Raw genomic sequence first — 27468 nt, forward strand, 5'->3', positions numbered from 1 at the left:
GAACTTTCTCTGCATGTGGCTGTAAGTCACTTAAGCCATTCAGTGAGACAGGATAATGGCCATCACTTTTCACTTGGCCAGTTCATATTGTGGCACTGGGAGGAAGACAGTCTGTCAAGTTTTTGTCTGCAGTGTCTGATTTTTCACCACACTGCTCCTGCCCTCCCTCCATTGTGTCAGGAGTGCATTAGGTGTTGGAAGGGCAACAAGAGGCTCAGCCAGTGGGTGGGGAGGCTGGAGAAGGGGAATTGAATTGTAGGCAGCCTGCAGAGTCTGCAGTAGTTGGAAAGGCTGTGCTGGCTCCCTTTGTGGCTGATACCTATCTGTGTCCCTGTGCTATATTACATGGAAGGGATTAGAAACAGGATTTCTGATATTTCAGCTGACATGACAGGAGTGATAATTTCATGCAACTATGTTGCAACCTAAATTCAAATATTCCACCTTTTAAAGGGATTGTATATATTTTCATCTGTGCTCTTAGGCTCAGAACCTTTTCCTGAAATGACTGATACAAAAATAAAATGCACTTCAAAGAGGCTAATACATAGATAATGTCCTGTCTCTCTAAGTGTACCTTACTCACACCCTAATGACTTAAATGACTACATGAAATGGCAATAAGTGTTAAAATAACCTCCAAAACCTCCATGGATCATAGTTTATAAAAGTTTGGGAGATCTTTTGAAAATCAAAAATCAGAGTTTTTGTTTCATTTTTGGGGATGCTTTTCATTTTTAACAAAGGCCAAAAAAATAAAGAAACAAAGTCATAAAAATATCTCAACTCTGAGTAGAAGGTATCAAGGTCACTGGCTATAAATATAAATAATGCTGCTTCATAAATCTTAAACAGCTTACTGCAACTACTAATATAACTTTAAAGTATTTACAAGATTAATCTTTTTAAAGTAAATTACAGGATCATAATATCAAACAAGATTATGCTCTGTCCTATATAGCATTTTACTATGCACATAGCAGTTACATGACAGCAAATATGCACTTCAGAGGTATCAAGTAGCTACTGCATGAAGGGGGTGACACTGCATGCCAAATCCCAAGCACAGCAACAAGTCTTGGGGCCATCTGATCTCCCCATACAAAATACTTTGTTAAACCTTGATAGTCTCATTGTATGTTTAATGGGGAATGCATCATTTTTCATGCCTCCATAGAAATATGCATTGAGTATCCCAATATAATATACAGGTGTAAGATTTTCTAACTGCTGGCTGAAGTAATTGAAGCAGAAGTAATACCAGGAATACTACAATGCACACAGTATCTTTGGATCCTGTCCTTGGGACAGAATGAAGGAACTTCTGCTAGGTTCTATGCATTCTAGGGCTTTTGCAATGGCATTTTCTGTGTTGGAATCATGCAGCTCGCAGTGTGCTCCAGGTAAATTTTAGCACAGGTCTGTTGGTTCAGGTGAGCCCTGTGCCTTATTCTAGCTAAGGATCTTGTTCACTGTAAGGTTTGGCCAGCATGAGAAGCAAATCTCTCAGCAGAGGCAAGCAAGATCACCACAGAAATCCAGTTAGTAATTAGACCAATAAGCACCCTTCTAGAGCACTGAATAGTGATAAAATTTTTAAATAGAAAGATTTGCTTGCTAAAAATTTTCAGTAGTAAAGAGAACCAAGCTCCCTTTCCCATCCAAAAGCCTTAACCCACTTGATTTATGCCACTATTTCAGTAGGGCCTTGCCCAGCAGAACAAACACACTGCAGAGAAGCCCAGAGTGTGCCTGTGATTCCAGACCAGAGTGCACATCAGGATGCTGCTCTCAGAAGCTCCACCTCACTATGTTACTGTAACTTCTACTTTCCCTGAGACACCCATAGATGGTGTTTGCAGTAAAGGACCACACCTGTTTCTGTGCCCTGCAACAAAAGCCCTGAGGATGTTCCTGTCCCTTTCTCCTCTGCAGCTCCCCAAGCAGAATCTGTTGCCTTGACAACTCTGGGGTGTTCTCTGGCTCCATGGATGCTGGCAGGAGGAAGGCAAATTTCCCTCCACAAAATACAGAACTGCTAAGGAATAAACAACTAAAAGTGTTCTGATTCCTTCAGTAGTGACAAAACCAGAAAGCAAATGAAGAAACTTGCTACAAACACAGAATTTTACAAGCCAAAAGCAGAAGGATTCAAGCACTGAGAATTCACCAACACAAGTAGGGAACAGAAGAAATTGCAATTGCTCGAGATTTCAGCAAAGAGCTGGGAATGGCTGAGGTCAGGCTCAGGCTCTTCTCTTTGATCACCCTTCTCTAACTGCAAGACCTCTGGCCTTCCAAGGCACCACCCTTGCTGTACCATGACACTCTTTGTAAAGAAGGTGATAAAAACAAGAATGAAAACAAAATTAAAACAACACAAAAAGAAATTTTAAAAGCTTTGCAGTTTTCACTGCTTTTGTGTATAACCTTTCATAATATTAAGTAGAACAAACTTCCTTTATTTCTAATTTTGAGCTGCATTTTTATTTTTTACTTCAACTCTCCTTCAAATAAACATATTTTTGAAGCAAAAAAGAAGATACAAGAAAACTGATGGTCAGGAAAGAGATCACAGTAGCTGCACTCCACTAGAAAGGACAGCAGACAGAGGTGATGTATGTAACACAAAGCAAACATGGTGCCTTGAAGCTCTGGTTTTGTGTGTCCAGTAACTGAGCTGAGTGCTACTCAGCTGTGTGACCATTCTGTCACATCTCACTGCATCCTTGAGGAACATCACATCCATTGAAGGACAGATATGCTGTTGTAATCTTTAAATTCCTCATTACCTTAAGCACATATAAGCACAAAAGCTTTTGGCTTTTCTCATTTATCAAACCTTCCCCTCCTTCAAGGGTTAGCCAAAGCACAAGCTGTGCTATATCTACTGCCAACAGATATCTAATGATAACAGATTATGTGCATCCTTTACCAGAAATAAAGGATTTTTGAAAGTATCCATTAGTAATTAGAGCTGGATTTTCAGAGCCAATAAAAGCTAAAAGTACAGGAAAAGCTACTCACAACTTTATGATGCCAATGAAATCTGTAATAAAAAAGCAATGCACGCTGTATTGAAAAAGGCTGCAGCATATCAATAAACACATCTGACAAAAGCATCTAACACCACTGAAGCTCCAGCATGCATTATTGTATTTTATTCAAGGAAAGCATAGACAAAAGCTACTGGAGCAACATTTCTGCTAGCAGTTAAATTTAACATGTAACCAGGTATGACCAGGCTTCATGATACACCAACCTGCTAGTCAAACTAATAGCACTTCTATTTTAAGCTAAATGAAAGGGGATTAGAGTAAGAAAACTCCCTCTATTGACCGCTGACATTGTTTATTACATAAAAGGTAATTGCTTGGAGAAGATTCCAGCTCTTTTTGCTGCAGAAAATGTCTTGGTTTGCTGTTAACCCTTCTCCCATTACAGTGCGGCCACACTTGTGCCACTGCTCACAGAGGCATAGAGAGCCTTCTGCATGATTGAGGGCAAGAACTTTGTAATGCACTACCTTTATCTGTCATATTTTGGTCTACAGCAGTAAATTTTGTATGCCTCTACTGACTACTCCCTGGAAATATGGTAAAGATGTGGCCTTTTATACAAAGATAAGGTACACAGAAATGATATCCAGAGAAAATATGGTAATAGAAAAGAACAGGCTCAAACAACAATGAACAGCTCACAGTCAAATCCAAAAGCATTAGAAGATTTCAGGCTGTGTTGGTAGAGTACAAATCCATCTTGGATCAAATTATTCACCCATTTACTGTGGTCCCTCGCTTGGCCTGGCAATTAGTTCAACTGTGGAATGCTACTTAGGAGTACATTCACAATCCCTACATATTCTCTGCAGCACAAATGCACTTTGGGAAGGAAGAACTGGATCCAGGCTGCCCATTGTAAACAAAACAGCCATTACTTCCCCAGAGGTGCTAAAGCTGTGCCTAGAAGTAAAATAAAATATATAAAAATTAAAAATAATTACAAATAAAACATTTCTAATTTCCTACTTGGTATTCTAGGCAATATGAGGGAATTTACTTAACCTCTTCATGCTTCTGTTTTGTCATCTCTAAAACAAGGATCACACTACTGCCTTCATAGGACTCACTGCTATTTTTTTGGGTCTGAATGAGCCATGAATTTTTCTGATCTATGTAACATACATGTGGAGCTTGGAAATTCTGTGCATTCCTGTAAGACAATTCTCTCTTGTTAGGCCATAGAAAAAGCTCATCTGTTAAGCAGAAAGTTTTGTTAGCAAAATTAATTCAGCAAAACAACAACAAATAAGGAAAACCAAAATCTGATCTTTAACACATTGTTGAGGAACTTACCTGCACAGACAGAAGGTAGAAATTAATGTCAGTGGATGGGCCTGATTTGCAGAAAGAGATTTTTCCATTTTGTTTAAGAAACAAAGTGAAGGAAAAAGCTATTTTTAGAATTACAATTTGAAATGCCTGTTGGAAAAATTAGGAAAAGCAAAAGTATATTTTGCCCTCTTTTTTTCGTACCACTTCTGATTCATCATTGCATGACACAATTTTTGCAACAACTTACAGTAAAATATTGAAATTGCTTTAATCCCTTAGGGATGTAAGCTACTTTGTACATGCGTAAATAAACTGCTTTATGCTAAGCACTGAGTCTCAGACTCTTCCCCAAAATTGTTTAAAGTAATTTTGGATATAATTAGCAACCCCTGAGAACGCAATTAGTCTATGCCTGGCAATTCTGCAGTAATGATTCCCCTCTTGTCAAATGGGTTTTAAATTGAAAGGTCATTTTGGATAATAATTTCTATGATTTTACCTCTCTTTCCCCTCAAAGTTAAAACTTGAGTTAACTTGTGGTGTCTTAAGGGAAATGAACATGTTTTCTTGGAGAGTTTTCGAAAGGTAAAACCTTGATCAATACAGAAATCTTTCAGAGCTGCAGTTTTGTTTCTCAGAGTAAGTCCTTAGCTTTACTTCCAAATTCCTCAGAAAGCTGCTACTCATAGCATCAAACACAAGGGTGATTTTTAACAAGTTTTGTGCTTGAGTCTGTAGAATTTGCTCCCCTAATGCACAATGCTGCATTTTCCTTTGCATTTGTCTGCTTTCACTGAGTACAAGCAGGCCCTCAGTTATCCTTCAGCTGACTGGTGTCAATGATAATAACAATACATTTTTATTTTTCGACCACTCAAATCTAAAGGCAAGTTAGCTCTGCACATGTATGCACCCACACACAAATGTAAGTAATATGTGAACATTTCCAAAGGACAACAAGTCCTTTTGGAATAGTAATGAATAGAGAAATCATCTTGTGCCCTGCATGAGATAGGTGCATTTCAAAATTTTCCTGTATAGCTTCCATGAAAATTGGCCCCTAAGCAAGGGTGTGAGTCATTGATGAATACAGCTCTGAGGCTTCACGCTGTGCAGCAAGAGCTGTAAAAGGCATTAGAGGAACAGAGGGGAGGAGGAGGAGAGAGAGAGAGGGTTAGGAGGTTATTAAATAAAACCCGGTAATGGTTTTACACGAACGTGTTCTGAGCAGCGTTGGGAGCAGGCACACCCGGGCAGGGGCTGCTCTGCCCTCCGCAATCGCTCCTGCCCCGCCAAGGGCGCTGCTCTCGCTGCTGCCCTCCCGGCACCTGCGAGGAACACGAGTTACCCTATGGCACACTGTCCTGTAGTAACTTTTCAATTGAATCTTGCAGCAAAAGGATGGGGATTTTGTCCTCCTCACCCATCACACAAAAGCCAGTGCACTGTACCAGCAATATTGCGGCCTTTGCCAGCACAACTGTGCAAAAAGTGTAGAACAGGATAAAGAGAATAAATTTAAGCTTCCTCAAACTTCAAAAGAATTTGATTTTGGCTCATATTTGTCCTTTTTTCCCCCCAAGATCAATATATGAAATTGCTGATAATTTATATCATTCGCTGGTTAGTGATAAACAGAACTGATAACACATCAGACCTGAATTATGAGCAATTCTCATTTTTCATGCAGTTGTGCTTCTCCTCCCCAAGTCAGGAGCTCCAGGTTTCAATAAAGACATTGGGACTTTGGTCAATACTTCAGTCATTATCATGCCAGATCCTCCATCCTTCAGACTTCCTGCAGGTCCTGATCTCACACTCACTTGTGTGGTTCCCTCAATCTCTCTTCCTATTTTTGCTTCTTCCATTTTGCAGCAGCCTTAGTGCACCCATCTGAAAGAGAAGATACAGTGTGGGTCATTGCATCCCATCATCAAACACCCTGCCACTTGCAGGTTCATGTGGGAAATTGATTATCAACAATGATTAACTGACAACAACTGGCTACACTAGGTTAGTTATAAATAATCCAGCAAAACATTAAATGAGTCTTTTTTCAGAGGATAGCTTAGATGTACAGTCAGGAAAAAATATTTCCCCATATTTTATATAGCAAAGGTATCATGTATTAGGAAGAAATCCACAACTGAAATCTTTATTTTCACACAGATAACTGTTTAAGGAGATTACATAAACAAAAATGATGGTTTTTAACAAGTACAAGAGGAGCTTTAAGTCTTTTGAAGGCCAGAAACAGTGGTACTAAATTTAACTCTTTTGAACAAATGGGGACAGTGGTCTACATAAGTGAAAATGCAACCCAAAAGGAATATCAACAGAAAAACTGTTTCTCATGCTACAAGTACTCCTGTTCCTCTAATACCTTTAAGAGATATAAAAAAAAAAAAAAAAATGAAAAAAAACCAAGCTTCTGTGTATATGTATATGTGTATATATATAAGAACAGAAATTTTATATTCCCTTTAACTGAAGAGTCGATAACTGACTGGAGCTATTTTAAAAAGAGACACCAATAAAACCCCCCTGAATCCACAGACATGCAGCACCATCTGGTGGATTAGCAGGTCTGGCAAACAGTTCTGCATTTCCTGCATTTACTGAACACATTTCCACAGGCAGGAGAAGAGAGAAACCATGCAAACAAAAGCATCTCATGGAGATTTGTTTAGTCAGCATCAGGCAAGAGAAAGTGAGGAGGGTGGAATTTCCATGAAAATTGTGAAATAACACTCTTTACTCATATAACACTTTATACTTTTCAGACACTATATATAAATCTGGACTCAAAAATTTGTGAACAGTACACTTATGATGACAAAAATTCAAAAGTTTGGTATGCAATTTAGCTAACTGCTCCAAGATTTATTTAATTTGATTTCCTTCATACATGCATGAAGGCACATGTTTTTAAATTACCATTTTTTCACTTGCTTAGTGAACAGGACTGATTGCTCACCTGATAACAGTTTTCCAATAATTTGCTTTCTTCTTCTCAGGCACTATATGGTCTCATGTTCTTTCACACAAAAGCTCAGCTTGGAGAATACATGATTATCAGGTGCTCGTCACTGCAAAGCCACAATGAATTACAGGTGTCAGTTTAAAACCCCTGCAAGGCAAGTTGCATTTATTCTTCACATACAGTGAGTAAAAGGAGCTTCTCACTTAGGGTAGAAAAGGAAAGGGCCCTTATATGTACACAGGGATGTGCCGTTGTAGTCTCTGCTGTCTCTCTAGTAGCTTGTAGTGTCTTTAGAATTGCACCTTCCCATTGAGCCAGGTCACCTCCCTGCACTCTGCAATAGGTGGCTCTTGGCACACAGCCCTTGAGGGGGTCAAAAGGCTCAGTCCTCTGCAGACACTCACCCAACACTGTCCAAGCAGCTGAGGCTCAGCTGAGGCTCCCTCCTTGTCATCACAGCCCTGCATCACCTCTGCACGCATCCCTTTGTGCTAATCCCCATTTCTGACACTGTGCTGAGAGCTGCTGGTCCTAAGATGTTGTTTTGAAAAGACACCTGGCTACACATGTCCAGCTTCTAGAAGTCTCCTTCATGTATGCTAGAATCAGGAATATATGTGTATATATATATACATATATCTTAAATATGAATTTTCTGCTATAGAAGTTTCCCTTCCTCTTAATGGCCATATATCCCAGCTATCTTTCTGCACCATCTGCATCTTTTTCTTGCCCACATTGGTAATGAAGGTCCCATCATCCCTCGTTCCTCTGGAAGGCACTAACTGTACTCAGCACATCATTCTCACAATCAGTCACGTCATCAGTGAGCTGCAGACTGGGAAAGGGTACATATAGCAAGATCAAAACACGGGTCACTGGCCATCACAACTCCACACATCCCAGAGGGCAAGCAGGAAGGTGGCAGAGGGCTCCTTGCTGCCAGTTATTGTCTCAAGACACTGTGTTATCCTTGATGCTTCAAAAATATAATTCAGTGCTTCTTACAAGCATCCACAGTCAGCCATGCCAGGTAGGACAAGAGGCAAAAAAGATCTTCCTCATGACATCTGTATTTTTTTCGCAGGTAGCTTGAGGCACTGAACCCTGTACTATCTGTTTATTTTTAAGAAATCTTTTTAAGCTGCCGGCGGCTCTGGGCTCTGGGGGTGACACCCTCCCCTGCAGCACAGCCACGAACGGCACAGCCCGTGCCCGGCCCGCTGATCCCCAACGAGCCGCGTCCATCCTCAGCGGGCCCGGCCCGGCTCGGCTCGGCTCGGCTCGGCCCGGCTCGGCCCGGCTCGGCTCGGCTCGGCCCGGCTCGGCTCGGCTCGGCTCGGCCCGGCTCGGCTCGGCCCGGCTCGGCTCGGCTCGGCTCGGCCCGGCTCGGCCCGGCTCGGCCCGGCTCGGCCCGGCTCGGCTCGGCTCGGCCTGCGGGCGCAGCAGGGGCGGCGCCGCCCGAGGCCCCTCCCGGCCGGAGCCGCCGTTGTCGCCGTTGCCAAGCGCCCGGAGCCGCCTCAGCCCCGGGCCTGCCGCAGCCCCGGCCCTTGCGGGCCCCTCCGCGACCATGGAGAACCCCACGGCCGCCTCGGTGCTGGCCGATCTGCAGTGGGATCCCGGCTATGCTCTGCCTGTGGCCAACGCCGAGAACAAGGCGCTGGAGGAAGAAGTGAGTGCGGGGAGAGGAGCCCGGCCTTCCCCCGGGACGGGGAGGGATGGATGGATGGATGGATGGATGGATGGATGGATGGATGGATGGATGGATGGATGGATGGAAACCTCACGGGTTCCGCGGAGCTGCCCGGGGATCGGGAGGGCGATTCCCGCATCCCCCGAGCCCCGCAGGAGCAGTGGTGCGAGTTGTCCCTTCACTTAGCAAACTCCGGATTTTCTCCTGAAATCCCTAATTTCACTGCTTTGGAGGGATGCAGCAGCTACTTCTTACGTAATTTTTTCATTAATACTTGCAGTGACTGTATTTAGGTAATTGCAGGCAATAAACACTTGACCACAAACAGTAACTTGTCGATTCTGACTCTTAAACAGCTGCACAAGTTGCAAAAGGAAAAAGAGAACCTGCAGAATGAGCTGACCGACTGTGAGGAGCGCATAGAGGCAATGACGTCTCATTTGAAAAACGTGAGACAAGAGATAAACTTCTCTCAGGTAAATCACCCACCCCCTCTGGCAGGTCTGTTTAGACAGACAGCCCTGTAACCTGAGTATCTCTCTGTGCCTGGTGTCCCTAACTATTTTGCCAGCTTTGTTAGAGATTTGTTAGGCCTTTATTCCAGGATTTCCACAGGAAACAAAAGTTAAGCTACGTACCTCAGTGATATTATTTGATGGTCATTAAGACCATCCAAATTCAAAGTACTGTACCTAGGAAAAAGGCAGGAGGGGTGCATTTTAGAATTCTTCCTGAATGGGGACTTTTGTAGATATTAATAGAAAAAAAAAATTGGTCAAGGAAACACCAGTGTAAGGGGAAAAAAATTATAATCTTTATAATGGTGAAGCATTAGTTGTGAAATGCTGGTGAAGACTTAATTCACAGACCTGAAAAATGAATTGAGATGGTCAAGATCTAAGTCTTTACCTACATTCTGAATTAACTGACCAAAAGGGCTGGTTTAGATTTCTAAAGAGTCTTGAGACAAAGATTTACACCTTTCAGATGAAATATCCTGGTGGAAAAGTCTTAAGAAACTTCTCTGCAGCTGAACAACTTCTTGTTTTTTTTGGCCAGGTTCAAACATTAATTTGAATTAAAGGAAAGAAAGGTTAAGCAATATCCAGGTATTGTTATAGCAGGGGAGATCTCTCTCAGCACAGAATGATAGAATAATTTTTATGCTGTGCCTCCTGGATCTGATCACCAGTAAAGTCACTGGTGATCAAGAGCATCAGGATTTTGGTGCTGAAATGTTAAGATTCTAAATCTTGGGTGAAAAATCTTAGAATTGAGTTTTTAGGGCTACAAAAGGGCTACAATCTGTGCATACTTGATACAATGTGTACATATATATAAATAACAATATGTGTATTTAAGATACTAAAATCAAATCAATAAATTTTCTCTGAAAATTCCTTCATTTACATGGTGAAACCATCTCTGACTTGGGATTCAATTATATAGAAAAGATTGCTGATGTGTGCCTTTTGTTTATTGTAAAATACTGCACTTTATTATTCTGCAGTCTCTTTACAAAGCCAAAGAGAGTGAAATTGAAACTGAACATCACTTTAAAGCCCTTGCTGAGAGAGAATATGGACGTCTCAAAAGCGACATTAAACGACTGAAAGATGAGATAGCTTCCTTGAGAGAAAAGAGAAACACTCAAGAAGTAAGGTTTGAAATGTTTGGAAGGGAGCACTTATATTGCAAAATTTTATGGCTTGTCCTCACTTGCACATGGTAGTATGTCATTAATAGTTAATTATAACAAAGCTTATAAACTGTAGTAGATGATCTGGATGGGCTTTTCCCTGTGCAGGCAAGTAAAATGAGGATGTTATTGCATAGACTGGTCAAGACTTAGCAAATATTAATTAGATATTGAAAGAAATCTGTTCTTAATGCCAGATACACAGCCATGCATCCATCTCACTGTATTTCTAATTCTCATAGGTACTTTCTTAATGGTTTAAAAATCAAATGGTTGGTGGCAAATCTTCTCTGCATAAAATAAACTTGGGTCATAATTTCAAGATAAAAGATTTGGTTTAAGTTACAAAGTAATCTAATGCTACTCAGTTACAGGTGGTCTTCTGGGTTTGAAACGGTCTCTTTTTCTTTCTATTCATTATTTAATTATTTTTTTAGATTTTCTCTTTTTCTTCTTAAGTCTGTTTGTAACTCCAGTCTCTCAGAATGGGTAGCAGGATGAAGATATTCACACTGTTCATCTGGATCTAGATTCTTTCATTTTTGTGTCAGGATGTCTCTTCACAGTCATGTGAAGAGGTCACATTTGAAAATTGATATGTAGGATAAGGGTCTTACATAAGGTCTAACAACTGGGCCTCAGTGAGTAAGGGAGAAACTTTCCCTTTGGATGCCTCAGATCAGTTTATTATATGGAACAAATACCCTGCAGATGGGTATATCTTGCCAGAGGTTGACTTTTATGTTTAAAATTATTTGCATTTTAAATTTGTAGCAACTTACTGGCTTGTTTCTTCTTTAAGACCAGGATGTCCAATAGCATTCCTCAAATATAATTATTAAAAAAGAAAACTATCAATTCTGTGGACAAGATGTGGGCAGACTTGTTAGCAGTAGCTTGAACTGGTTGCTTCAATTACTACTCAATGGATATTAGATATTTGATATTGAACCTTTCATTTTCTCTTCTTTTATTAGAATACTATAATAAAGCACACTAAGAAGCTGGAAAACTTAAAACAACAGATGGACTGGGATGAGGAACTTCTGGAGAGCTGGCTAAAGGAATTAAACCGCACAGATAATGATGCCAGTGCAATCCAGAAGTATGCACTGCAAGATGAAGGGAAACTAGGAGTAAGTACAAATGACAGCAATTTTCAGAAGCAAAAGGAAGAATCATTTTACCACTTGAAGACCTTGTTATGTTACCAAGTCAGATAAAATGAAGACAAGATTTTGTACAACACTGCTTTGAACCTGGTTTCCATTTGGCACAACGGTGCAATTCCATATGAGACTCATTTTGAAGTTGAGAGAGCAGGTTTTACAATAATGAGAGACACAATTGAAGACATTAACTTGCTTATTCATCTGCATAAGATTTAAGTTTAAATTTTTTTGAGAGGATGCACAAATAGATAATGAAGTCTAGAAAACGGGGCCACTGAATTAAAAGAAGTTAGTTCAAAAATTCACCCAAGTATGAGTGAATAGTGTAGGATTTCCCTTTAGAACTGAATTTATTACTATTGCTGTTGCATTTATTAATATTGCTGAGAACAAATTACAGATGCTTCAGTAAAGCTATCTGGGATAATGGAAGACATAAACATATATGTCTGTACAAAGAGGAATTCCAATCAAAAGTTCAGAGTTTATTAGGGTGAGTTCCCAAGTATATTATTAATAAAGAGGTAAGTAACCCTGGTTATTACTCTTTTTAAATATTCTTTTTTCTTTATTTATTAATATTATTATTTTAAAATTTTCATTAAATAGAGTAAGGAGAAATTTGATTTTTACTCATTAAATACTTAATCCAAAAACTTTGGTTTACACAATCACTCTCACTGCTGTATGCCAAGGACACCACACACACATTTAAACACAGTTGAGGGTTACTTTGGTCTTGCTGAAGTTTGGTTCTTATGGCCAGTTGTATTGACTGAAAATTTTGGAGTCTACACTGTCAATTTTTTGTTTTCTAAAACACAATCAAATTGATGCCTCAATAATTTAAGCCCTGACTGTAGCAGGGCTTTAAGAATTTATAAAATGTGATCTATTTTCAAATACTTCGTTTTCAAATATTTTCATGTCCTTTCATTTTAGGCATTAAACCTTCAGATAGAAAAGTTGACCATGGAAGCAAACCAGAAGCGCAGGGCTCTGGACAATGAGCTTACAGAAACCATCACAGCCCAGGTTTGTGCTTAAGGTTCTCAAAGATCCCTTGTTTATATGTAGCATTTTTAACTTCAGAAATCATGGAGGTATTTTCTTTTAAACAGATGGAGCTTGACAGAGCAGCTGAGGATTTTCGCAGGGTTCATCAAGAAAGGCAAGAAGTCATCAGGCAATGGGAGAATGCAATTCATCAGATGCAGAAAAGAGATCAGGAGATAGATCAATGTGCTTTGGTAAAACTGCTGTAACTGATCCATTTCCGGGGTTTGGGTTTGATGTGGGGTGTTTTTTTTGTTTTTTTGGTTTTTTTAACATCAAAACTCCAGTATAATTTTCTGGGTAGCTAATGTTTTACTTAACCTTTAAAATGCAAAATTTTCACTGAGTAGCTATAAATCTGTCAGATAGTAAGCATCATTAATGCTGGTAATTTTCCTGTTTAATTTCATCTGTTTCAAGTCTACCTGAAGTTCTGCTTAGCTTCTTTTTTCCCCAATTCAATCAATAAAGAATTATTTTATTTTCATAAGAGTTTACAGTGTCTTTTTGTTTTTAAATTATTGGAATATTTTGGAAGTTTCCTGTCCAAAACCACTGTAGTGTTTGGTGTGATGTATCCATGGAATAAAGTAATTTTAAGAATGATAACTGGGCTGTCTCAGGAAAATAGTAATCATAATAGGAATTGATCTTCTGGTTGTACCCTTTATTAATCTAACACAACTCATGCAAGCAAATCTAAAAAGTTTTTATCCTGACAGCTAATTGCAGAGATAAAACAGGAGATCCGAAACAAGGAAATTTTGCTGAGAGAGAAGACTGCCTTTTTGGTAAATGAAACTGTTAACAACATGGAATATGAAAAGAAAATCCTCACTGCTGAGCGGGAAGCAAACAACCTCCGAAAGGAGTTCCAGGCTCAGGATACTCGAAGGACTCAGCTGCAGGATGAGGTAAGGGGACCAAACAGTTCAGGAAAACAGACTGAAACTAGAACTGAGCACCAGATGGAGGAAATACAGGATGGATGGATGGATGGATGGATGGAAACCTCACGGGTTCCGCGGAGCTGCCCGGGGAATAGCATCTCCTTTTCTCTGGTTTTATACTAGGCTCTTAATAATTCAGCATAATGTTGCTTTTCTCAGCCAAGTCCTGTTTATTGGGATCTGAACCCTCAACTTAATCCAGTCATTGAGAGTGGTGAAAAGGTTGGAATGTATTCTCTGTTGTGTGGGTGTAAAATGGATAAATTCTCTCTTAAATGGTCTAACACTGTTAGATGCCTCAGGAGGCTTCTTTCCTTTAGCAGACATAGACTGCAGTGTTGGATAAAGATGAGAGAAATGTCTTCCAGATTCCAAACAATTCCTGTCCTGTGCTCTCAGGGGTGTGAGTTGATGGCCTGGTAGTGAGGTTACAATTCCTGGGGAAAACACCCACTGCTTTCACGTGGATTTCTAATCAAGAGGCAGTGGGACAGGGCTGCCCTGTGAACAAGCCATGCTTGATGCTGTCCACATAGAATCTGCACTTACATCTGGGAATAAGCTGCACTGCTTAATTACTTAAATGCCTGTAGAAGTATTTCTAAGAAGTAATTCAAGTTTCATGGCTCTGCTGAGAAGGGTTACACTTGTATTACCTGAGTAAATTTTTTCTTAACAAGAAAATGGTAACACTGGGGTACTCAGCAAGCTTGGTGATTTTTGAGAAACCCTGCATCTGCTGTTGCCTTAACTTTGGGATAGCTTTTCTGTAGCAGGTGGTTTATAGACTGATCTCCTAATTAAACTGTAGGTAGCTCAAACAAGGTGTAAGCTATTAGATTACCCTGTAATTCATGCAAGCTTGAGGGTTTGTAAAATTGGTCGGTTTTCATCTCAAGCTGTGAGATTCTTGCTTGAAGTTTTTCACAATTAATACTCCATGATGGTATAATAGAATCGTCTCCCGTTATTAGAATATCTGTGGGATGCATGTGAGAAACAAGGAGGGAAGGAGACAGTTCAGCCAACAACTTGTGACCTCTAAGAAACCTGCTATACATGCTCCTGATCAGTTTTCTTCATCTGTGAAAGTGAAAACAATTGAATTCATGCTGCTAAGTGATACTGTGAAGATGAAAGAGCTACTGATTGTATTCTTATCCCATTTAATAAGTGTATGCTGTCATGTATTTATTACCAAATTAAATATCTGTGTATTTTTGTCACAGTGATATCTTAATCAAAATCATTTTATGTATCCAGCAAAGTTTGACATAGAAATGTTTATTAGATATATAAGATTATCCATGTTCACAAAGAACCTCAGCCAAGTCAACTGTGCAATATAAAACCATGGTTCCACTTACACAGATGCTGTTGGACAAGAATTGCAGTCCATAGCACCTCCATAATTCATGTTCTTAATTATTATTATTTTTTACTAGTACTCATACTGTGTCATTTCTCTATTGAATTTACTAGCTGGGCCAATTTACAGTACCTCAGAATTTGCAGCACTCCTCATTTGGAGACCACTGTTTAAAAGCAATGGAATACTTTCCAATAAATAGGAAAATATAATTTTAAGCATCTTAACATGTACCAAAGTAAGTAAGAGCTTTCTTGCTCTATTTTTTCATTTATTAGCTGCAGAATTTGAAATCTGTTGTGAACAGAACTGCTTCTGATCTAGAGTCTTTGAGAACACAAATTACCAATCTGAAGAAAGAAATTCAGGGAAAACAAGCCAGGTAAGAAACAGACCTTTAAAGATAACTTTTTTAAGGCTCAATAATACAACCAAATCCTTGAGATAGAAAAGAACCTTAAATAATGTTGATGACTGAAACCTCCAACTTTCTGGTTATTCAGGCATAGATTTAGTACTGGGCAATTTAGGCAAAGTAATCTTGGTAATTCTTGTGGGGGAAAACCAATCAGGGCCTTGCTTATCACAGATTGAAGTTTAGACTGAGGGTCAGTCTGATTTGCTGCTTCCTTTTGGCAGCATTGTCTAGGGAACCTCCATTTAACCTCTGTTATTTTGTTTAGCTTAAAACTGCTTAATGAAAAAAATGCAAGTCTTTCTGATAAACTGAAGCTTGCAATTGAGGAGACACTCACAGCAGAAGAGAAAGCTTTGAAGTTGGAAGAAATATTGAAAGAAGAAGAAAAAAGTGTTGAGGTAAAATGTTTTTTGTGGTTTCTAGAAATGAGGAGTTGTTTCTATTTGCATGCTTTATATTTTAAAATTATCTTTTTAATTTAAAAATTTTCTATTAAAATGAAATTAAACTATTGATAGGACTTGTAGCTATTTCATCAAATATTGAAGTGTGCGTGTAGATATGTCTGTGCTGAGAAAACTCTGAAAGAAAATAAATGATCCTAATAATTCCAACTATATTATTTCAGGATACTGATACCCATCAATAGATTTTTTAAAGAGTGAGAATCTTGTCAGGATGACTTTTCAGTATCACTGCCACCAAAAACTTCTTGGATCTAGTAAAACACCACCAAAATTTATAAACCTGCAAAGAGCTGCAATTTTGGCAAACAGTTTAAAAATATTTAGAAATCTTTTAATCAGATTTGGCTGGCCTGGTCTGCTCTTCATTATTTTAATTCTACTACATGATACTCTGACACATCCAGCTTGTGGACTGTTAAATAATTACTGGCTCACTTTAGATTCTTTTTTGTGAATAAAGATTTTGATCTGGGAAGTGACATATACAAGCTATAATAAGGTGACTTTTTTTTAACATGCCTAATAATACTTTTCTAAAACTGAAAGCCCACTTCTTAGGCTGCAAATTAAGTATAGGGAAAAAAAATTCTGTATCATCTGCTTAGCTGTAAAGAGATTTTGAATAAATGCAGTGTTGTAATGCAATCTTCTGAACTTTCCTGAGTTTCAGGAAATCCTTATGCTGTTTTGTCATTTTGCTACTAATTCTCTTAAAGTATTTTCAGTACTTAGCTTCTGACTGAACATGACAGAAATAGTCTTTTACATTTTGCTGGAAAACTGAGGACTGGATATTCTGAAGCTTTCATTGCTCCAGAATGACCAGGTTAAATTAATGTGGCAGCAGGTGTCCCACACGACTGACAACAAAGCTGTACCTCTGCATGTTCTCTCATACCACTGCATGCTCTCTTTTTTCTTCTCCATTTTGTGTTTCCTAGAGCATGCATGTGAAATGATGCCTTGCAGTAGAGTGAATGTCATTTTTCAAACTTTTTAACTCCACAGGCATTAATCACACATTTTAAATACACTTTCAGAAACTAGAGATGGGATGTCTTTCCTTTATAGAGAGTTTCTTAAATTACAGGCCTTGCTGTTTTGGCTTTTCAGATAATTTGAAAACAACTAATGATGTAGCATTTCATTAAAATGAAAACCTTCTTTTCTTCCCCTTTAGACAGTTTCCAGGGTGGCAAAAGCCTTAGCAGGGTTTCTTTACCCATGTCTGTGGCAGATAACCTAAGATGACATTGAGCCTGGCAGCTCTACAGCTGCAGAGGAATATTTTAGCTAGGATGAACTGTTCTTGAACAATGTCTGTAATGTATTAGTCAGAAGCCTCCCTTCCATCACCATTAGACACACATGGCTATTTGCTGCATCTGTTAATTTGCTGTGAAGAGATATTTACAGGAACAATGTGGATGAAATGTCACTGTTTTGCTCTCTAGTTCTGTGGTACTTCTCCCTGTTCAATTTGTGGCAAAACACTGTTGAACAGTGAGACTCATTGAATGTCTTATCTCTTTCAACAACCTCACTTAAAGGGAGAGCAACAATTTCTGTTCAAAAAACTAATTCAGATATGCAATAAGGACCACGAAGTGAAGGTCAAATTAAGATCTAGTGTCAGTGGATGAATTTATAATTGTTATTATCATCAGAAATACAGCTCAGCATTTGGCACTTGCTTAAAAATCACTTTGCTTCCAGAAGAAAGTTCCTTTGTTCAAGCATGATGCAAAACCTACTGACATGTCCTACAGTCCATAATAATTTCATATTAAACTTACACTTGCCTTTCACATCTGGAGTTTTAAATTTGGAATTGCACTTACAGCAAGTTCAACTAAAAAAAATTCTGTTGGGTAGAATGGGCAATGTGATTACAAACCCTTAGAGAAGGCATTAAATTATCTTTCACCATTATTTAAGCCAGCAAGATGGTTACATACATATTAAATCCAGAATAAACACATTGTTACTCAATGTAGAAAAGTGATTTCTTAGGTGTTTTGCATATTAATTTAAATGTACATCTTCAAATTCTGTACCAGACTTGAGCTGAATGTAAATGAGTCCTTTGGAACAGGAAGGGGAAACATCACTTGTTGTAGGATGTGAAACTGGTATGCTCAATGGCCTGAGCTTTGGAAGGGCTTTGGCTACTTGTGTGGGAGAGTTGGAAGGAGGGAGGGAAAGAATAAAATTGTTTTCCTTATTAGGGTTATAAAAAGAAAATAATCTCAATTTTCATTGTTTTCAGTCCATTTCAGGTTATCTGAAATGTTCAGCATTGTTTTTTATCCTGCTAAAACTTCATTTCCTGCACTGTGTTAATGCCAACTTACCTCTGAGTGATTTTAGAAAGTGTTATTTTTCAAAATTATTCCATCTTAGATAAACACACATGTACATATATGTGCACACACAGTGTTACAAAAATTAATAAACCATTGAAAAGCTTTGTATTATATTCCTGAAATATTCACAGATGCTGGAGGCAGTAAGGAGATTTTTTTGAAAAGAATGACAGGAATTTAGTTTTCTGAAAGGCTGAAAAGAAGAACACTCCTATAACTGGGAAAAAAAAGTCATGTAATTGTAGGGTAGAATTAGATTTTTAAAAAATGAATAAAAAGTATTACTTCCTCTTTAAGTCAATTAGATTTTTTTGCCAACCATTTTGAAGACTTACAAAATTCCACGTTCATATTAATGGATATTGTAATAATATTTTTCTCTCTATGATTAATAAAAACAATTTCTCAGAAATGAATTGATGTGATTAATTACTTACTTCTTCTACTTAATGATCAATTTGTCACCAGGAAAAAGAAAATGAAATGAGACAGTTAAAGGATCTACTTTTCAAGAAGACTCGGGAGTTAAAAGCGCAGAGTGAAAAGGAGAAGATTATTCTGGCAGAAATTGAGGGAGGTCAAAAAACACTTAAAAGTCTCAAGAGTCGACTGTGCAAACTTGATACAGATCTGTTAAAACAACAAGAATTAATATACAACCAGGTAAAATAATAATGTATTTTCATACTATGATTGTTTCTTGAGTCTACTCAATAGCATATTGCTTGAATTCTGTAATCTTGAGCAGTTTTCCATTTTGGAAATGTTACACAGTATCATTTGAAGGCTGCATTTATTTCTGTTTCTAGATGAACAGATAAAATTGAAATTACTGAAACTTGACAAAGTATATCACCTACATTTTGCACTTGTGTGTTTCATTATTTTTTGGATCTGCTGCTTTTACAACTAATTCCTAAAATCTGTTCTTTACTTTGATCCCTCTGAACCACAGACACCTCAGGGTACATTTTTAAAGCAATACAAGAGGTACATGCCAAAATCCTGTTATTTACTAATTGGATTATGTGCATATTTCCTATGCACCACTTTGAAAATTTGCTTTTATATCAGCATCCACTGATAGCAACAAGATGGCAACTCCACTGTAAGCCTCCCTACAGCAGCCTGTGCTGAGTGTGCTTTGTTACTCTTCTAGAAGATTACCCCAAACCATCACTGCTCATCAGTCATCTGAGATATTTTGCTAATGAGGTCTAAAAGCCAGAAAACAATAGCTTAATTGGGTGACTGTCTTAAAGCCAACATTTAGTTCCAAGTTTATTGCTTATCTCAGACTATTAATTCTCTTCAAATTTATTTTAACAGGATTTTTATATTCAGCAAATACAGAGACGGCTGTCACGGTTAGAAGGGGAGATTAATTCAGATGAAAAAGAAGTTTTGGAAGGAAAAGTTGCTGAACTTAAGAAAACTTTAGAAGAAAAGAAAAAGGCATATGATGCTCTACAGTTACTGTACAGGAAACTTCAGGTAACTTCCTTAGAACATATTTGACTGTGTTTCATTTAGAACCCTCAGCAAATTAAGTAGATTGGATCTTAGTAATTAAGAAGTTGGTAGTAGATTAAAGGGTATCAGAACTTTGTAACCCATGTGGAAAATTTCATAAATTCCCAATAACTTCCAAAAAAATAGATTATTACTGCCCAAGTGAGACAGCTTAGCATGAAGACAAGCATTGAATGTTGGAAAGACAAGCTGAGCTTTCATCAATGTGTGACTGACTCCTTGCAAATGTCTGAGTTTATCATTACGCCCATGCAGAAGTAGGAGAATGCTGTTTTGTAAAGCTATTACTTTTAAAGTTTTCATAAATTCTTAAGTACAGTTGCATTTAAAGTTGTTCAAATTCCCTGTGCAGCACTCTGCATGAGGTCATGCCATGCAGTTTGCAGAGCAGCATATTGGACACATCATGGTGATGGTTCTGATTCCAGGACTTAATACATCTCATCTCATTTAAAATTAACTGGTAGCTTTTGTTGCAATTTACATTCACTGAAATAAGCTCAATATAACCTATTTTGAAACAGAGTGATATCCAAATCACCAAGAGAACAATTGATAAGACAAGAGAAGAAACAAGTGGTTTGATAGAGAAGATAGAAGAACTTACACTTTTCAATGAGAGATCACTTCAGGAGTTAAAAAAAGCAAAACACATTAAGCAGGTACAGTATTACTTTGCAACTTTACTAATACAGGACACTGTTGTTTGTTTGGGGTGTCATCTGCCTTCCACAGTGTTACATCCTTACAAACATTAGTACACCTTCTGTAGTTTTCTAATTTACACTTCTTTCCCAGACTTGGAGTCATCTTCATCACTATCATCTTGCTAGGCAAAGTGTTGCTTCTCCTCCCTCCACAGCAGGAAGTTTGATGAAATATCAGTTTAATCCCACATTAGTTATACTACAATATCCACCAGGTCAAGGAGTGTTGCTGGTTTTTCCCCTGAGAAACAATTAGCTTTAAAATAGAAAATATATTTACTGCTCAAGGATGTCTTTACATAACACTGAGTTTTTACTCTCAAGCTCTGATGCCTACTAATAAGTTTGGCACAGTATTGCTATTAAACTGTAAGCAGGTTTTTTCTAACAGATGATTTGAATCAGTTTGTATTCCAGTTTAAGGAATTAGAAACACTGTGTAAATCCTTTCCTCACATTTTGATAAGCATAAGAATACAGTTCTCGCTCCTCCTCTTACTGCACAATTCTTTTTCTGCAGTAGCCTTCCTTCAGGAAGCACTGACATAGTAGCAAAAAGCAAAGTAGCAGGGGAAAGAGTTTTGCCTTTGACTTCACTGGTGCACTTTCTCATCAATGAAAGCTCTTTCCCTAAACATGGAACTTTTTTGAGTTTTACAGTTGTGTATATATTAAAGGTAAAATAATGAATAAATATTAAGTTACTAAATTATAAATAATCTTAATTAAAACAATATTTCTTATTTTGATACCATTGGGCACTGATTAGGAGATGATGGTGGAAGATAATCTCTTAAAACTAGAACTGAAGCGCCTTCGAAATACTCTGTGTAATAAAGCAGAGAAAGTTCTAACACTGGAAAAACAACAATTGGAGTTAAAGAAAGTCATAGCAGAAAGAACTGAGGAAATCAGGATCCAAAAGGCAATGCTGGATTCCCAGATAAGGCTGCTGGATCAGGAACGGCACCAGCTGAGGTAACTGTTCTTACAAAAATTCAACTTGTAGCTTTGACCAAGTGCATTTTTTATGGGGACTTACTAAAAAGAGAAGCATTTTACCCAGCTTCACCATTAGGGAAATTGAAGATTAAATTCATCTTTAAATTAAATAAATCTTGCTCAAAGATTTCAAGACAGCTGAGGCCAGCAAGAGATCCCATGTGTGACTCCCCAGGCTGCAGCTTTGACTCCTTGGTGAACAGATCAGTGGCCTTGCTGTGTGTGAGTGAGGAGCCTCAGCAGAAGTGAGAGGAAACCTCAGTCACAGACATCTTTTTACAGTAAACACTGTGTGTGTGACTCTGCCTTTTTCAAAATAATCTGGACATGTGAAACCATGTGTCTGGAGGTATGCCAAAATATATGAGACAGAAAAGTTGCTTTTAAAGATGGTTTACTCCCAGCTGCTTGATAAAACTGCAATTTCTTTGATTCAAACAGTAAGACTGGTTTGCTTTGTGGTGTATTTCATTTGGTTGAGCTTTTTCTTCTTTTTAACTAATAAAGTTTCCATTGTGTGTCCTATATAACAAATTAAATCTTATTAATTACATATAAACCCTCTTATAAAGCAATGACATAGAAATAATGCTTCCCTCCTGTAATAATCAGCCCAAAGTATCTGGGATGGTTTTAGCCCTGAAATTTAGCCAAAAATAACACTTCAGCAGCTGAGCTGCCCTGCTCCCCTCCCAATGGGAATGAGAGTGATTTAGTGTGACTGAGAGCACAGACGGTCACCCTTTGGTGTCACCCAGCTGTTGGAAACTCCCAGAGTCAGATCTGGGTTTGTTTCTGGCTGTTCTCACACTTATTCTGCCATGGGAATGTTAAGGTACCATCAGCAGGGGCAGCTGGGGCAGCTCTGGGAGTGCATTGCCAAACCTGTAAATTTGGCACAGCCTCCTGGGATGCAGTGATCTGGGATGTGAAAACAGATTTGACTCAGTTTAGGTCTTCAAAAGGCACATAGGTAACCAGAACAAGGGATGTTTGTGGCTGGGAGAGCACAGAAAACCACTAAGACCTGTAGCAGCACAATTCCTGGTACAGGCTGCTGGAATGACACCACGAATTTAAACTGCTGCAGCAAGAATTGCCCACAAAACACTACCAGACAAACATTTTCTCAACCCTTTTACTTTCTCCCCAAACAAATCAGTGCTGAATTTCAAGATCGCCTATGGAAAATTGATAAACTGAAACGCAAATACGAAATTTTTACTCTTTCCATGATGCCACCTGAAGGAGAGGAGATGAAAAGTCAGGCTTACTATGCAATTAAGGTATTTTATCAACATCATTCATTATAATTCAATTATTTAAGCTATAGATTTCCCTGGGCTCTTAGACAACCTCCATGCCTACTGCCTATTTGGAGTCTAATTGTTTTATCTGACACCACTGGTTATTTAAATGATACAGTAATTTCACAAGAATTTATGCGGAGCTTTAATTCTGAGCACTTCGAAAACTTCAGTGCTCATTAGTTTACAAATACAGAAGAATTAGTGGTCAAGTTATAATCCACTTTGAACTGGAGAGAACTTTATTGAAATCTCCCAGGACCTTAAGTTCTTTCTACCTTTCATTTTATTATATGGGGTTTATACCTTGAAGAATGTCTACTTTCCCCTTTCACTTACCAATCACCTATGTATACTTCAGCTTTTCACTGGAAAAAAGAGAAAATCTGTCTTTATCCAAAATGTAATACCCTGGTTCTTGAATAAGAATCTATTTATTTTGACCCCCACAAAATACAGATGCTGCTGGCAGGACTAAGTGAGCTCAGGCAGAGAGGCAGGTATCCATAATGAAACACCTCAAAGAACTTCAATACTGTAAATAACTCCTCCTTCCAGTTCCCTAGGCACCCAAATCTCAGTTCAAGTGGTTTTAACCCCTAAATATTGCTGTATAATAAATATTTTCTGTATAATTATCTTAATATTTTCAGTATGTCTGCAGTCACCTAAAATAGTGGGTTTGCTTTCAGGCTGCACAGGAAAAGGAAGCACTTCAGCAAGAAGGTGATGATTTGGATGCAAAGATCTGCAAAGCTGAAAAAGAAATCATGGCTATGGAAAATAGTTTGTGTGTACTTAAAAACTGGAACAGACACTACAAAAACTCTCTAAAGGCAGTCCCTGAGACAAGTATGTGAAATAGAAATTAGATAGAAAAGAGAACTTAATTCTAAATAATACATATTATTTAACTTTTGTGCCCTCTGCTGGCTCTGGAACCAGTAGCTCTAAAATCATTCTCCCTCATGAAGTCAGTTACTTTTTCATAGTGATTTGGAATTAGTGGGAAAGTACTTAAAAACCCCTCAACCTAGAGGCACTGAAATACAGCCAACACCAATACAGTAATATTCTGAGATGCAATTATTTTCAAGTGAACATTGAGTTGTATGCCCAGCAATAATGCTGCTTCATTGTTTGGGATCACAGGTGAGGATATTGAGGAAAAATTGAAACTAGAAAAGGACAAAAAGGATGCTGAGGAAAAATACAAATACAAAAAAAGAAAGATCAAGGAACTTCAAGAAAATATCCAGGTAAATACAAGTAAAGTTCAGTCAGACAAGACTGCAGCATGTAGCTAAATCCATGCAAGTCATCCTAGAGGAAGAATAAGAAATTGTGGAACAATTTTTTTTCTGCTCTTTTATTAAGATATGATTTTTTAAAGGTTCTATATCCCCTTTCAAAAAGTGATTATTTGAATTTTCTTGAATCACACCAAAACTTCAGGGGTTTAGTGACATTCAGCTAGAAGTTTCAGAATCCCACACTGACAGCTGCTGTTCTGGCAGCCACTAAAGCAGCCACATGTGCAGCACACAGCACCATGGTACCATCCTGCCCAGCGCCACAGAGAAAAATCCACACAGCCTGGGACTCTGGCATCTACACCCCAGGATTTTTCTGGAACAGATTCAGTTTTTTCAGCACTGAGGGTGCCTCAGTTAAACAGGATTAAATTAGCTGACTTGCAATTTAGCAGGCTGAGCACTGAATGCAGGCAAACAAGAGCATGTGTTCTCATGCTCCATAGCAAGGAATCACTCGTGGTTCCCCTGGTTATCAAAAAGCCACTTGGACCTTAGGAAAGAGCAACACTTAATTCTGGTGTGTGACATTTCAGTTATACTTTTATTAGGCAGAAAAAGCAAAGGCACATGGTCCTATTCCACAAGATTGTTGTAAGCCCTGAGTCACTGCCTACAGTCAATAATCATTCCCGTTGCTTATCTACCACCACAGGACACAGCTCTTATTTCAGAGATGTTATTTCTTAAGGCAAAGAAAAGGGACACAGATCTTCATCAGGGAGTAAGTCCTGATATATAATGAGGTGTTACAGCAAACCCATTCCTGCCTTTTAATTTTTTTAAGTTCCTTTTATTTATTTATTAAAAAACCCAGTTGCCCTTACGGAACTGATTTTATTTATTCCAGTCAAAGGTATCCCTCTTCTCCTACACAAAACTATGTTGGGGTTTTCTTCAGGATAGCTTGCACTGCTAAATTGGTAGGGTGCCAAGTAATTAGTTTTTGGCCACTATGAGATATATCTGAAAAGACATAACTGTAACTTCATTACCAGTGCCTTTAAGAGAGATGCAAATTACCTGGGAGTTTCTTTGTCCAGGTCTGTATCCACCAAACAGGTGGACTGGCAGAAAGTTTTGAGTTAACATTAGCACTAATTGCTTGAGCTACATTTAGAAACAAGTAGTAATGACAGCAGACCCTTTCACAAATACAAAAAGTGAAAGAATACCAAACCTGCTTTATAAACTAATATTACTGTTCAAATGAATTTGCAGAGCATGCAACAACACTTTGATGTAATACAGATGCAGCAGGCCCTCCTCAAAGAGCAAAAGAAGGAAAAAGAAGCTCTTATTTTCCAGCTGAAGAAAGACATTGAAGAACAGAAGCCAAAACTAAACAGGGTTCTAAAACAGGTTTGTGTGTTTATTGATGAGAGCTTTTAACTTTATACACTAGTGTGGGTTAAACTCTGTGATTTTAACTTAGCAGGTTTCTGAAGAAGTGTTGTATTTTCATAAGAATAATGCTTTAAAAATATTTGTGTTAAGTGTTCCAAACTATCCAGAGAAATTGAGTCTCAGAGGGAAGATGGAACAGAAACACTGGAAGAGAGAGACATTCATCTTCGGGAGCTGAAAGCCTTCAGCAAAACTGTCAACCAAGTGATAGCTGATGTTCTAGAAGCAAATCCTGATTTAATTGCAGCCTTTCAAATGTACTTTGACAAGGTGAGCTTTCCACTTAACAGCCACCAAAATCTTGAGTGAGAGCTCCAGCCTAGTACTGAGTGTCTTTCAAGGACAACTCACAATATGGGAAAGCATGGGAAAGCAGGGAAGATTCACCTGCTTCCAACATCTCTGCAAATGCCAAGCACTATAAATGCTCCTGATATCCTAATCCTATTGTACAACAAACAGGTCAACTTGTTTTTTCTTTTCAAATTTTCTAGTACAATTTAGAGCTTCCTGTGGCTCTTTCTCCCAGTGGTAGTCAGACTTCTATGTCCCTACCGAGCTCACTACCTTCTACCAGGTAAGTTCTAACACTCTTGGGTTGCTTTCGGGTTTTTCTAAGATCAAGTTTAAACCAGCAAAATTAGTCCATAACTGAAAGAATTCTTTACTCTTGAAGGTCATCTCAGTTTTCTTTTTACTGAAGACTCTGTAAAAACTGTTTCCTTACTCTGTCCTTTAAGTTTACTACAATCTTCTAGCACATGAGGGAGTTTACTTCAGCATCCATCAGTTTAGATGACCCAGTAATTACAGAATTGCATTTACTTTTGTTTACTGTGCTCTAACTAAAAAAAGTGGTTTGATATTATAAAAGGACAATCTTGAGCCACATTTTACACTTGGCAGTGTGAGCACTCCTTCCTAATTAAATAGAGAAGATACTGATGCATTTACTGGTACTTTTTCCCCTGTTCAATGTATGCTCAAATAGAACCTGTGTCATGCTGACCCAGTTATGATCCAAAATTCTCGGGGGTTACTGAAGCCATTTAGTGCTACAGAAATCTTTTGGGGAATTTCTGGAATGAACATGGCTACTGGGTGGCTTCATTGTGAGCCACCCTTGGCAGCACTGTTTTAGATGCAAGGATTTTTGTATCCTAATGAGTAAATTTTTGTCTTTCAGAGCTCCTACTAGAAGAACTTCAGCCTCTACTGAGGTTTCACCACCCAACGTGGTGGAGCTGACCCTGCCCATCCCCACCCCTGAGGAAGCAGCAGCTCTTGACTCACAGCCAGCCAGCAGGGGCAGCATCTCTGGGATATCTGAACGCAAGAAGAGTTAAGTCATTTTTTGCAGGCCACTGTAGTTGAGATTTTTTACTTTCTGCAACAAACTTTTATCCATGGAGTTACCTGGAAGACTTGCAGCTGAACTACAATTGTCATTGTGTGGTTCTGCCACTCACCTCTGCAGATCTCCCTGGAAACCATGTAAAACCTTTTCTTCAGCTACACAGCTGCTGCCTCCAAGTGCTTGTAAACAAATCCCCCCCACAGCCCAAACCAAGGGTTCATGCTTGAGCTTACCTAGACAATAAATGGTGTTGCAAAATTTGCTCTTCTGCTTCAAGTTGGGTTTTGGGTTTTTTACATTACTCTCAGAGAACATGCAATACACTTGCCTTCACA

At 38.5% G+C, this 27468-nt stretch overlaps 1 protein-coding gene across 1 annotated transcript; it reads left to right on the top strand.

The window, feature by feature from the left end:
- The first annotated feature begins 8799 nt into the window (after nucleotides 1–8799).
- CCDC39 (coiled-coil domain containing 39) lies at nucleotides 8800–27409 on the top strand. Its single transcript, XM_054282345.1, has 20 exons — nucleotides 8800–8989; nucleotides 9367–9486; nucleotides 10521–10667; nucleotides 11687–11845; nucleotides 12824–12916; nucleotides 13003–13131; nucleotides 13660–13851; nucleotides 15535–15638; nucleotides 15940–16072; nucleotides 18976–19170; nucleotides 19837–20001; nucleotides 20565–20702; nucleotides 21517–21725; nucleotides 22912–23035; nucleotides 23749–23908; nucleotides 24209–24315; nucleotides 25591–25731; nucleotides 25867–26046; nucleotides 26271–26353; nucleotides 26963–27409. The coding sequence occupies exons 1-20, from the start codon at nucleotides 8888–8890 to the stop codon at nucleotides 27120–27122; spliced, it is 2841 nt and encodes a 946-aa protein (XP_054138320.1). The 5' UTR covers nucleotides 8800–8887; the 3' UTR covers nucleotides 27123–27409.
- The last annotated feature ends 59 nt before the right edge of the window (nucleotides 27410–27468 follow it).

Source organism: Melozone crissalis, unplaced genomic scaffold, assembly GCF_028551555.1.
Source record: "Melozone crissalis strain CALT ecotype California unplaced genomic scaffold, PUWL_Pcris_2 ptg000034l_1, whole genome shotgun sequence".
Classification (NCBI taxonomy): domain Eukaryota; kingdom Metazoa; phylum Chordata; class Aves; order Passeriformes; family Passerellidae; genus Melozone; species Melozone crissalis.